The 14,218-nt window shown below is 41.3% G+C and overlaps 1 protein-coding gene across 1 annotated transcript in view; it reads right to left on the bottom strand.

The window, feature by feature from the left end:
• GPAM (glycerol-3-phosphate acyltransferase, mitochondrial) overlaps window positions 1-5,363 on the bottom strand; it is a 45,295-nt gene extending 39,932 nt beyond the window's left edge. Inside the window, exons 1-3 of the mRNA XM_075215700.1 lie at window positions 5,293-5,363; window positions 4,013-4,158; window positions 697-819 (exon numbers count right to left, since the gene is read on the bottom strand). Coding sequence (XP_075071801.1) covers window positions 697-819; window positions 4,013-4,158; window positions 5,293-5,320 — 297 coding nt within the window. The 5' untranslated portion in view covers window positions 5,321-5,363. The remainder of the gene's footprint in view (window positions 1-696; window positions 820-4,012; window positions 4,159-5,292) is intronic.
• Between the last annotated feature and the right edge of the window lie 8,855 nt (window positions 5,364-14,218).

Here is a 14,218-nt window from a genome sequence, read left to right as displayed (position 1 = left end):
ATCGCTATTTACTTGGACAGGGTACATACAAAAAGCAAATAGCAGAATAGATCAAATAAATAGTTACAAATATGGGGGGGGGGATTCTGGCCCACGGAGCTTACAATCTTAGCAATGGCGGAGGTACATAACTGCATGGGGGGGAATCAACGGCAGAATTGGTGGAAGATCACGGTTTATTTTCTTTGCAGAAGGACAGTAAAGTAATTAATTGCCTGTCTGATATCAAGAGTCAGCTTTTAGTTCAGCAAGCCTAGTACATGGATTTTATTGTGAATGTCTCAACAATTTTAAAATAGAAGTAATCAATACACTTGAAGGTAAATATAGTAAGGGGGAAATAATGATTGGTACCGTGAAATTGCTATAATTGGAAATGAGCTGCCGGCAGGTGATAGGTGAGCATTGCTGGATTGCACCAATCAGGATGAAGCTAGGTGGATAGCCAGACACCAGTTAGCCAACATTCACCAAGTTTGTCTTTTGGAAATCCACCCAAATATTTACATTGAGTTTTGTGTGGATTTCGATTAAGTTAAACATGTAGTTATCCTTTAAGCAGCAATGTCTCTATATCAAAATATTTCATACTAATATAAAGTCATTTATAGAAAGACATCGCACATAAGACTTACAAAGGCTCCATTAAATGAACAGATTTATAATAAATGATTTACATCATCTGTCCCCTCTTACCCGACTCTGCGGGGTACAGACGTGGCAGCACCTGCCCACAAACGGTCTCTTCCGGCTGAGCAGCGTCTCTTTCCACTTCAGCGTGGCAGACGTGAAACCGACAGGGCTGGGGAACCGCTCGCCCTAAAGTGGGCGACAAGACCGAGGAGAAAGCAACTAAGAACCCCAAATGTAACATATATTATTATTACAATGGGCATTTATTTATATAGTGCCACCACGTCACACAATGTTAGAGAGAATATTCCATCATTAACGTCAGTCCCTGTCCCAAAGGAGCTTACAATCTATATTCCATAACACACAGACTAGGGTCTATTTTGTCAGCAGCCAATTAACCTACCAGTATGTTCTCGCATTGTGGGAGCGAACTGGAGCACCCGGAGGAAACCCACGCAAACACGGGGAGAACATACAAACTCCACACAGACGAGGCCTCTGTTCAGAATCGAACCCATGACCCCGGCACTGTATGGAAACAATGCTAACCACTCTGCCACAGTATAAGTAGCTTGAGAATATGCAGAGAACGTTCAAGGAGCCACATGGCAGCTTACATCTATATATTTATGTCCTGAATACATGAACTGTGCCATTAATCATCATCATCATCACCATTTATTTATATAGCGCCACTAATTCTGCAGCGCTGTACAGAGAACTCACTCACATCAGTCCCTGCCCCATTTGTAGCTTACAGTCTAAATTCCCAAACATACACACACAGACAGACAAACAGAGAGACAGAGAGACAGAGAGACAGAGAGACAGAGAGACAGAGAGACAGAGAGACAGAGAGACAGAGAGACAGAGAGACAGAGAGACAGAGAGACTAGGGTCAATTTGTTAGCAGCCAATTAACCTACCAGTATGTTTTTGGAGTGTGGGAGGAAACCGGAGCACCCGGAGGAAACCCATGCAAACACAGGTAGAACATACAAACTCCTCACAGATAAGGCCATGGTCGGGAATAGAACTCATGACCCCAGTGCTGTGAGGCAGAAGTGCTAACCACTGAGCCACCGTGCTGCCCATTACTGAAACATCTCAAAGTCCTCAGCAACTTTGGTACAAATGGCAGAAAGTTTGAAACCAGCATTTACCGAGTGGCGTCTCGTGGCCCCATCATGTTACCCTTTCTTCCACCAGCGATTATTCTAACATGAATAGAACCGTTTGTATCAGACTCTATCTGTATGCAGGGCCCGATTAAGGGTTCCGGCCGCCCTAGGCTATTTCAGCCGTAGTGCCCCCCGCCCCCTAACCTGCCCCCTTCAGCCTGCCCCCTTCAGCCACCTCGCCTGCCCCCTTCAGCCACCTCGCCTGCCCCCTTCAGCCACCTCGCCTGCCCCCTTCAGCCACCTCGCCTGCCCATCTGCTGCCCCTCCCCCCGAGACATTAGAACAGACTTACCTGCTGGGGAGTCCTCTCTTCAGCGCTGTGTATGACAGGCAGCCTGGCAGCAATCGCTGCTAGCTGCCTGTTAGTGCGGCCCAGGCGCTTCTTATTTTGGTCACGTGAGATGTGGAAGTCCTGATCTCACGTGACCAGAGTAAGAAGCGCCTGCAGCCAGACTGACAGGCAGCCAGTAGCGATCCCTGCCAGGCCAGTGGCGCACGCAGGGGGGGTTTCTGAGTCTCTAGAAACCCCCCCTGCGCTAACTAAGTGGCCACTGTCCTATACAGCAGCCGCGGCGCTGTCAAAGAAGCATCCGCGGCGGTGCTGTAGTGTATACAGCACCTCCGCGGACACTTCTTAGACAGCGCCACGGCTGCTGTATAGGACAGAGCTGACGATACGGAGCTGCTGCGGTTTTTTTTTTTTTGGGGGGGGGGGCGGGGACAATCCTCCATACGCCCCTGCAGGCTGCCTATCATGTGATAGTGACAGTCGGGTCCTTTAGACCAGGGGCAGTCCCGATGACTCCGGCTGCCACATTTAGAAAAAAAACAAAAAATCTTGGCGACGCTGCGCCCCCCCTGGCTCCAGCGCCCCAGACTGCAGCCTGGTTAGCCTATTGGCTGATCAGGCCCTGTCTGTATGAGATCATCATACATTCATGTCTAGTAACCCACCCGCTGTAATGTAAATATTCCTATTTACAGACTGGTTCTATTTCATTTTGCATAAACAGATTTATGATTTTTGTGCTGTAGCAGATAGTAAAAGGACATTATAGTGAAACTTAAATGATTTAATATGAACATGGGGATATAAAGTTATTTTCGAAGAGTAATACAAGTCTGAAAGATTCTTTGTACAACAGTTTCACAAGACAATAAATAATTTATGACGATCTAACTGGTGGCAACAATCAATTGAACCCTTTGGAGAGATTTAAACATATAATAAGATTTACTAAAACAAACTGATCAAACTATTTTTTTTCTTATACGTCTCCCACATTCCAATAATATCTCTGACGTATGTGTAGAGCAGCATTAGACAAATACTGTCCGGTAACATTAGATACAAGCAAAAGTCTAATTGGACAATGTGGTTATTCTACTTGTGTTATTTGATTAATCATTCACCATTAATGTACAACCTCTCTAACCATTGTTATTAAAAAAAACTCCTATACAATGGTGTCTTATTTCATTCCACATTCACCTACACAGTGTTTTTGCAGATGTGACATCAATTAACAGTGAACCCCGACAGCGGAATACGACAAATCATAACTAGAATCAAAGTATCCATCGCCTTCCCTTAACGAGAGATAATCTTTTTATGAAGCATCTCTCAGATATTAAAGTACATTTGGTTTATTCTACAAGAAAACAGTCACAATACATTGTATTCAGAATAAGCTTTTCTTCTGGAATTCATATATGTATTACATGCCACATGATCTAATATTACCTATTCGGTTTTGCTCTTTAATGATTGACAACATGAGGGTTGAAATATTAAAAAGAATAATGTTCGCACCATCTGATTTTTATTACTTTAAAAATTAATTTTAACATATCAAGCCATAATTAGTTTATTGAATGTGTTTTGCTGACAAATATAAGTTACACTAAAATAAGAGAATTAAATTTGTTACAAGAATTGAATGACAAATATAAATAATATTATAGAAGCTTTTTAAATAACAAGGTGTGCACAGTGCTGATACACTGTAACACATATCCACCAATCAGAAACGGCCTGATAAGACTAAAGCCTACAAGAGTCTGACGGGATACTGTAGTCACATTATGTGTAATATAGTTAATAAATAGACCTACTTGTGTTTTAACATTTCCAGAGGTGACTTATTGCAATGAACACAATGAAAGTTATCACTAAACAATGTGACATCACTCACCCATTCTTCACTGCAGTTCTTCAACCTTCCACTTGTATAATCCACGGAAGAGGGTAGGTAGGAGAGATCGGCAATCCCCAGAGTACAGCTAGTTTCCTCCATCACACTCAGATCCGGGGCTGCACACTGTGCACAACCGCCTCCCCCTGCAGACAAACAATACAAATCTGCTTAACAAAAAAAAAAACTGGCCACTCTGTGAAAAGGACCAATGAGCCACTTAGTTTCTGTCACTGCCCCAAAACCCCAGGGGTCATGGGTGTCCAGCGTGTCTGGAAAAGAAAATACTTATACCTTCTGCAATACTTTAACAATAATTGACAAAATGAAGTCATTAAATGTCACCCATACACACCACTGTTTAAATTACCATGTGTGTGTGTGTGTAAATATATATATATATATATATATATATATATATATATATATACACCCTACTGTAATTTATAAGGATATTATAAAGTCACCATGTAGTAATGTGACAAGACCACCATTTAGTACAGGTCATAGACCTCCAAGGTGACTTCATTCCCATAATATTTTACACTGGGTGATGCATTATTCCAGTTAATACACTGGTTTTCCTTATGACAGCTGACATCCGATTATATGGATATCAATTTGAGGAGTTTATATATGACTTGTCCATTATACAGATATGAACATACAAACAATATAACCAGAGGACTGTTTACTCTGCACCTTACATATGTCATTTAAAATGACTCAACTTTACAATTTACACACAATATATAGGATATACCTGCTCAGGAAAGCAGTGTGTAATAAGTGTCAGTGTTTAATAACATCTGATGGAAGAAGCGGATATTAATGATGGACTGTTATAGGAATTGTATAAAGTGATGGGAGCACATTCTAGAGACAGATCTACAGTTTGGGATTGTCACGGCAAGGTCACACCACACAGGAATCTCTCTGGGCTATAGGAACATGCAGATGACTATAAGACACCAGATCAGGGGTTTATCAGCTGAGCTATTAATACATGCAGCGATGTGCTATAGGCAGAGGGTGCAGAATGCAGCAGTGGAAGCTGATGTAATAGGGATAGGGGCACAGGAGCAGGGAAGTGATGGATGGGACGCTGGGCTGTCCCTGGGCAGCACTGCAGAGCTGTACATACAGATCACTGTATCGTCAGAGAGATACAAAGTAACAATCAGGCTCACAGAGATACAATGTAACAATCTGATTATACATTTGTTACAATGTAACAGCTCAGCCTGTCAGTCAGTCCCCGGGATGTCTCAGCCACTCACCTCTCTGCAGCTCCGCAGCCCGGCTCATGTAACCCAGCACTGCACCCTGAGCACGCCTCTCTCCCCAAGCACCCCACCGGCCGGCGCGCACCCCTGACGTCATCGCCAGGCTCCAGGACCCGCGGCGGCCATCTTAAGTGAGGGCAGACTCCTCTTCCTAGTGCTGTAACTGTGATTTGGAGGGAGGTGATTGTATTATTATAATCATTGTATGTTATATCTGACAGCTGTCATCAATATTTTACTCAATCATACTAGGAATAGATTTACAGAGGTGTGTAGACTGATCATATTAAAAGTTAGGACTAGGAGATCACAAAACTATTTATTATCCTTCTTTATAGAAAGAACAGGACATTACAAACTATTCAGATCAGTTCTTGTTGAGGCCATCTGTATGCCTAGTATTCTGCCTAAACATTCATTATGCGTCTCTCCAAGTTAAAATAGATATTGCTTTATGTTCTGTTAATGTTAGTTTAATTTCTGCAAAGTTACTTTGATGATATGTTTCACAGTGTCTTGGAATACTGTGTGTTTGCAACTTGTTTGTGATATTTATTCTGTGGTCCATAAGTGTAACCTTAAGGGCCTGATGGTTCATCCAAGTTTTTTATCTTATATCTATTTATATTTATTTTATTGTACCTAATGTCACATATCTTGATAGTAATATATTTACAGACAAGTTAACCCGTGCATGATACTCATGCATTCTAGTCAAATCAAGCTACTTAAGGTGTTAAAAAGGTTCTTGTCATGCATTTGGGGCTAGGCCAGGCCTCCTCAGGGGAAGAGCGTTACTTCCCGACGTAAGCGCCCATTTTTAACGTGGTTTTGTCCACATGTCACCACCTCATCATTTTTCTCCATCACCTCATCCTTCATCTTTATCGCCACATCTATCCAGATGTCTATCCAGACACAGGGATCTCTCTCAGCGGTCCTAAGTATCACACTCCTCTCGCTCTGTCACCCCCGGCAACCACCAACCACTCCCCACTGTCACCCCCGGCAACCACCAGCCACTCCCAACTGTCACTTCTCCTTCAAGAAATATATATATATTTTTTTAAAATCTTTATAAACACTTTTAACAATTAACAAATTAAATTAACAAATTTAAAACATCTTAGTATACCAAATTTCAGCTCTTTCTGAGGTTTTTTTTTCCACACACACTAAGAATTTAGTAGGTCAGTGTATAACTCCGCCCAGCAGGTGGCGCTGCAGCAAATTTCAGCCCTTTCTGAGTTTTTTTTCCCACACACACTAAGAATTTAGTAGGTCAGTGTATAACTTCGCCCAGCAGGTGGCGCTGCAGCTTGGTTTTGTTTTTTTTACACACAGACACACGCCACTAGGCTTTTATATAGTAGATATTTCTATTATACTTTCACTTACAGGCCGGACTGTGGTAGTAATGATTTGCTCGCTCTGCAGGGCTTCGCAATGGGCATACTAAATGGACCAAATAGTTCTTATCTGCTGTCAAATTCTATGATCAAAGAACTCTGTTATTTTCCTGCATTGTCTAAAAGACTGTGAAAATCTGCCCCAGCATTGATTCAGAGACTCTGTGTTATATTCATGCAGTGTCTCAGAGACTGTTATATTCCTGCATTTCCTCAGAGACTGTGTTATATTCCTGCATTTCCTAAATGACTGTGAAAATCTGCACCTGCATTGTTTCAGAGACTGTTATAGTCCTGCATTGCTTCAGAGACTGTGTTATATTCCTGCATTGTCTCAGAGATTCTCTGTTATATCCCTGCATTGCCTTAGATACTGAAAATTTGCAACCACATTGTTTGAGGGACTCTGTTATATTTCTACATTTCTTTAGAGACTTGTTATATTCCTGCATTGCTTCAGAGTCTAAAAATCTGCAGCAGCATTGCTTCAGAGACTCTTTGTTATATTCCTGCATAACTTCAGATGCTGTGTTATATTCCTGCATTGTCTCAGAGACTGTGACATGTGCACCAGTATTGCTTCAGAGACTCTGTGTTATATTCCTGCATTGCCTCAGGGATTGTGTTATATCCCTGCATTTCCTAAAAGACTGTGAGATTCACACCAACAGAGACTGTGTTATATTACAGAATTACTTCACAGACTGTGCTATATCCCTGCATTTCCTAAAAGACTGTGAGATCTGCACCAATATTGCCTCAGATGGTGTATATCCCTGCATTGTCTTTTTACTGTGACTCTTTTCTGCATTACCTCAGAGCCTTTGTTATCACCTGTCTACTTTTTGATTACTGCTGTCTCCAATGTGTTTGAGCTCTGTCTATATTTATATGCAATGTGCCTCAAAAAAATTCCACATTGTTTTACTACAACATCACCTTGTAATACCTGTGATTTTCCTATCAGTTCTCAATCAGGGGCTAATGTTAAATCTTTTATTTAAAAGTGACAGTGGTTATTGTGACAATTCTTTACATGATACATTAAGCAGCCAATGGCTGCTGGTATTTCTGTGCAGGTAGCGGTGGTATGGTACGGTTGGAATAAGGAGAAGCAGTGGAAGGTGGAAACATGAAAGATAAACCAGACATTGTGGAAATATCAAGATAATCATCCTCTGGTAACCGTGACTCTCAGCCAAACCTCCTTCCTCTTCTGGCTCTGGTGAAGGCTTTCACTTCTGTCCTGCATGGGCGCTCTTTTGGTCACCTGCCAGGTTGGAGTAGATGTGCACATGATCTATTTGGTATCTTCCTCGCTGCTGGGCACAGATCCAAGGCACTCGTTCCCCATGTTGGCAGAAGTCATGGCCACACCAGCCATCACCGAGGAGGCCACGTCGATCTCTCTGGGTCCGGAAATTGAGCTGAGATGGTACCAGGGTAGCTTCTCAAAATAACTGTGTGCTTGGTATGATGACCCCATGGGACCCACTTGTAATGTCCCACTGTCTTCACACATTTCTAACTTTTATATTGGGAGAAGATAATTATATGGGAGGTTCGGCAGAGAGCTGGTCTATAGTGCAGCTATCACCAGCTGCCGTCCATATGCCACAATCTCTATTAGAAATATACTTCTTATGTCTCGTATATTTCAGATGTAGAGAGATCCAAGTGGAGATCTCTTATTTTCTTCCTTTGTCAAAGGACTTGTAATTAATCTCTAGAATATAAAGGTGAGAGGTATGAGCTGAGGCCAGTCAGTCATTAGACAGGATATATTGGTGTTCATTTCTAACCTTACTCTCTATCGGTTTATCCTTTGACCTTTCTGATAATCTTATCCCTAATAAATTTTATGTTTTTAAGTTTGATCTTCAATACTTTTCCTCCTGTCGTCTTAGCCTTACAATCCCCATATTTAACTTGGAGTTTCATAAGATAAATACAAAGTGTCCACAGTCTGAATCTATGGATTTTATTATCATTAATAAACGTTTGTAGCATTATTCCATCCCACCAATGAAGTATTTCAACTTTCAGTGGATCCTCAAATTTATTAAAACTGTTAATAATATCAAAGCTACCAACTTGAGATTGTTCCGATTCAAACCCATATAAATTTGTCTCCTTATGTATCTATTGCTATAACAGATAAAATCAACCATCATTAAATGCACAGCTAAAAGTGAACATAAATGTAAAAAGCTAAAAAAACAAAAAACCTTTATAGATGCTCAAATACTTAAGTGAAACTGATCTGTAGTTAAACAGGAAATTGCTATCTCCTAATCGTATACAAAGGAAAATAATGGCTAACGGCACTAAACCCTGTGATATTGTAATAGATAAAATTCAATAAAAAATCAGCTTATTATAAAACTTAGATATTAACATTTATTAAAAAAAAACAACGCACAAAAAAAAATTATAATAAAAATAATAATTATGTACTGTTAATAGCTGGATAGCAGAGATACTGTCAATATATATCTCTTATTTTCATGCAAAACATTAAATGTACATCTTACAGACAGGCTAATATGATTGACTACATGGTTAAATAAAGTGTTTAATGCAATCTCAATATCCAAAATGGATTGAAGCGTCCACTGTGTATTCTTATCTTGGATGGATATCAGGAAACGTCTCCAAATTTGGTGGTATTAAATTATTATGTCCTTATCTCTCCAGTAATATTCCAGTTAGGCACCAAATCACAGCAAGGGTCATTTAAATGCTCCAATCCCACCACCTACCCCCCAAACTCCTCGGCAGTGCAGGACACAGATACATCTAAGCTGTGGCACGATGTCTAATGTTGCTTAACCTTAGGGGCATAACATGCGGTGGTAGTTAGCATATCGATGCTGACATCCCTGACAAGACTTACCCGGACATCTTCACTCCGGACGCCTCCTTCCCGACGAGTATCAATGACGACTGTTCTGCAAAGCGACTTGATACTGTCGCCTTTGTCAATGACATCACTAATACCCCATTCATACTGCACCAAAATCCCGGGTTTTTGCCGGGGCGAGCTCAAACGACCCGGGTCTTGGTGCAGTATGAATAGTACAAGTCAAAAATCCCGGGTCTAAAAACCCGGGTCTTCAACCCGGGATTTATCGAGGGATAATTCCCAGGTCGGACCCGGGTTGCCTGCACTATGAATGGTCAACCCGGGTTGCACAGAAAACAAGCTGATTGGCTGTCTGCCTGTCTCTGGAGGATGATGTCATCGGTGGGAGCCCGTGGAAGATTCGAGAAGGAGTTTAGGAGAAATGGAGACATTTTTCAGCCAATGAAAACCGCTCTGGTGATGACTCCCACAAATTGCCAGGGCACAGACTTGTGCAGTATGAATGGGGTCAACCCAGGAAATTCCCGGGTCCGAGGTGCAGTATGAATGGTGTTTCTGAGCTGGGACGCTCCGAGCCCCGGCAAAAACCTGGCTTGAAAAACCCGGGATATTGCCGGGGCGGCAGTATGAAAGCGGTAAAAGTGACACCAGCTTCTTCCTTCATCGGGATTGGTTCAAGCCGCTTTGCAGATAAGTCGCCATCGATACTCGTTGGGAAGGAGGCGTTGAGAGTCAAGATGTCGGAGTAAGTCTTGGCGGAGTACTCAGCATCGATATGCTGTACCCTACCTGTTACATGAACTTTGGCATTTCTGTCAACTTTGCACGTACAGAGATTACAAACTTAGAATAGGGGAATAACTGTATGTTTTGCATGAACTGTGTAGAGGAGTGGTAATCAGAATGGAAGAGTGTGTAGGGAATTTAAGAGGGTATTTCAGGAATTTGATAAGACTAAGGGGTATATTTACTGAACTACAGGTTTGAAAAAGTGGAGATGTTGCAACCAATCAGATTCTAGGTATCATTTATTTAGTTCATTATACAAAGTGACAGCTAGAATCTGATTGGTTGCTATAGGCAACATCTCCACTTTTTCAAACCTGCGGCTTAGTAAATATATCCTACAAAATGTGATTTCAGGGAACACTTGAAAGTTTGGAGGAGAAGTGAAAGTTGTTGTACGAAGAAAGGAATTCTACGAAGTGTGTGCAGTCGAAAAAACGTTCTGTAACTGGGAATGGGAGCAAGTAATTTGTGAAGATGGGCAGCAAACCTTGGGCAAAGTGGACCATAAGATATTTTGACATAAGTGAAGAGATGTATGTCGGTGCAGTTTATTTCTTTCTGAGAGAAACCCTTTTAACTAAAGAATGACAAGCAACGCTGCCGGAAATATAATAATAAGAAATCTTGGCGCAGGTATAAACAGGGACACAAGTATACAGACAGACACAATCCCATAGATACAAGACAGACATAACGGGGAGTAGTAGAACTCACAGATGAGATCTGGAACGTGAGCTGAAGCCATAGACAAGCAAGCAATAAAGCCAGAGGACCACTGGTAGACTTATTACAAGCAGGAAGACCAACACAACGAACAACAAAGACAGAGCTGAAATGGAAACAATTCCCAAACCATCCTTACTATGCAATACCTTCGCATAAATATATCTTTTTATAACGCCATTAGATACATCACATGAGGAAGCTTGAGATATGATGTTAGTGCCCCTTTAAGAAATATTTCCTTTATTAAGATTATATCAACAGACCAGCACTAGATTCTCTTTCTCCTCTGTCTCCCCCGGGATAGCTGCGATTAGCAACTTGGAACAATTGTCGGAACACTCTCCTGTCCTCCGTGTATGGAAAGAAGCTGAATGACCCATATAAAGAGAATGTGTTCATATAAATTCCTTATCTATATATACACTGCAGATCCAGCCATCGGCACTGAGCTATTCCGGCTCTGCTATCCTTAACCCTCTAATGCTAGGATGTAGTTGCTCAGTATAGATTTTGGTCAGTATGTGGATGCCTTAAATCGACAGTGGCTTCCGTGGCCAGAAATAAATTAGTCTTTGCAAGTTTTTTCTATGACTGTTTAGATATTTGCACATACATAAAGGTCACTTCTGTTGTTTTCTTTTGCTCAACTTTTATCTTTAAGTACAAAGTACACTGAATAAGGAGTATTAGTTAAGATCTCACGCTAGATTTGGCAGCTTTGCCGTAGCCGCGAGCCAGCTTTTCTTTGAAAGGATTCCCATTTGTCTGTCGCTGGAGAAACACCATGCGGACGGCCAGAGTTTTTGCATTGTGAGCTATATGTAAAGTTCACGTTTGAGGCTGTCCAAGTATTTGTTCTTTGTGTATGAACATTGTTTGTAAAACTTAACAAATACAGATAATACTGCCTATGAGCCTTTGAGAATAATATAATCATAAACCCGCATTCATGCTCACAAATACAGTAAGTTCTCGGTGGATCTTGCAGCAATATAACCCCAATCGAGGGCAAGTTTGTAAAAATTTGCAATTATTTCAAAACACCTGTGACATCAACACCCCAGAATATAATGAGGTCGGATGGAGGAGGGGTGCCAGGGCAGAGCCTGCTGTAGGGTAAAACAGTGGCAGTCTAAGGTCCCAGGCTGTGGAATACTCAATGGGCCTGATTCATTAAGGAATCTAAATGACGGTATGTGCCGTATTTTGTGTAAAATGTTGTGAAATGCACTGTATGCACAAAACCGTCTTAACAGCATTATAGGCCCCCGGGGAAAGCAGTGCACTGGGGCCCCTACCTGGACAACAACTTACAGAAATAAAAATGTAAATTATACATAAAATTAAGCTTATATTTATTGGTACCTCCAACAAAATCAGTGTTTAATCATTAAGAAACATGCTATACAGCAGAGATTTATTCACACAAAAGTTTGGACAATATAACATGAGCCTTGAAGTTGAAAATTAAGCAATTTTACATAACAATGGTACTTGGTAAGTCATACAATGAGATGGTACAATACGAAATTACTATGAATTGTTTATTATTAATCAGGTGTTCAACACAAAGATTGGCAAAATTTCTTGGCAGACAACTGCTTCAAAAAATGATGTGTGTGTTGATTTTGTCTTGCTTATGTACAGTTAGTACATGTACGTTGTTTTTCTCAAGGTCACGATATGTATTCGCAACAAGAAGATGACATGTAGATAACAGCTGATACTGATGTGATTAGTCCACCTAAATGTTTTAATAAAGAGGGTTTGAGGTTCTGAATATATCTCCCGGATTAATATACCGAAAAGTTGGCAAGTCTATGCTCAGCGTGCCCGTGCATTGAGACAGCATTGAGACAGCTCGTGTACACAAGTGCATCCAATTCATCTTCGACCGCAAAGGACACTGCTGACAGCCTACAGTTTCAACGGCGGAACAGGGAGTGGAATGGGTGTACGCATGTAGACAATGTACAGTAAGGGAGTGCCAAGCTGGAGCCCGATTCAAGCTTTTAGGCATCACTAAGATATGTGACTTTCATTCGTATCTCTTGCACCAGCTGCAGGTCATCATCATCATTATTTATTTATATAGCGCCACTGATTCCGCAGCGCTGTACAGAGAACTCACTCATATCAGTCCCTGCCCCATTGGAGCTTACAGTCTAAATTCCCTAACATACACACAGACAGACAGAGAGAAAGAGAGACTAGTGTCAATTTTTGATAGCAGCCAATTAACCTACTAGTATGTTTTTGGAGTGTGGGAGGAAACCGGAGCACCCGGAGGAAACCCGCGCAAACACGGGGAGAACATACAAACTCCACATAGATAAGGCCATGGTTGGGAATTGAACTCATGACCCCAGCGCTGTGAGGCAGAAGTGCTAACCACTGAGCCACCGTGCTGCAGGTCAGACGTAAGTGGCTCGTGATAGTGATGACAGTTACGTATACCTTCCATCAGAGGTGGTAGAGGCTAATACAGTGGAGGTGTTTATAACCATTTTAACATTCTAAATGTTAAAGGAAAATGATTTGAGGTTATGAAGGATTAAAAAAACAGGCAGAATATATAGGCCAAGAAGGTCTATATTATGTTTCTTTATTGCATTCATATTAAATAAGTTACCACTGAAATATATTTTATTAGTAGTTTTGCTTTGTTAAACCTGTTGCAGTTTTTACAGCATCACTGCCCAGACGAGACTTCCCATTGCTCTGCCAGCTCTTGCTTGTAACAATGTAACAGTCACCCTTTCACATCCTCCGTCACAGACAGGTAATCGCACTACCAGGCAGCGTTAGTAACACAACACAGAACCATATGGCTGCTCACAGCTGAGACGAAACATTACAATCTGATTATGTCTCTGAGCGGCTTTTCCATTCATTCCGCCTCTCACCTAATGTGTTTGTTATTTGCAATAAGTAGAAGCGAAAGAACCTAACTGCTGATAAATCACATTAGGAGAGAGCTGCTCTGCAGAGTAGATACACTGATCTATGTTTAACTTTTATGGGAGAAGTGCTGAGCTTAGGTCTGTAGAGGCTCCTCTGTCATTTCTAATAAATTACCGGCACCAAATGTTATAAACAACCAAAGAAGCAGAAAACGCGTCTCTCAGCC

The sequence above is a fragment of the Mixophyes fleayi genome, chromosome 6 (assembly GCF_038048845.1).
Source record: "Mixophyes fleayi isolate aMixFle1 chromosome 6, aMixFle1.hap1, whole genome shotgun sequence".
Taxonomy (NCBI): Eukaryota; Metazoa; Chordata; class Amphibia; order Anura; family Limnodynastidae; genus Mixophyes; species Mixophyes fleayi.
This window is presented reverse-complemented; position numbering and strand designations above follow the sequence as displayed.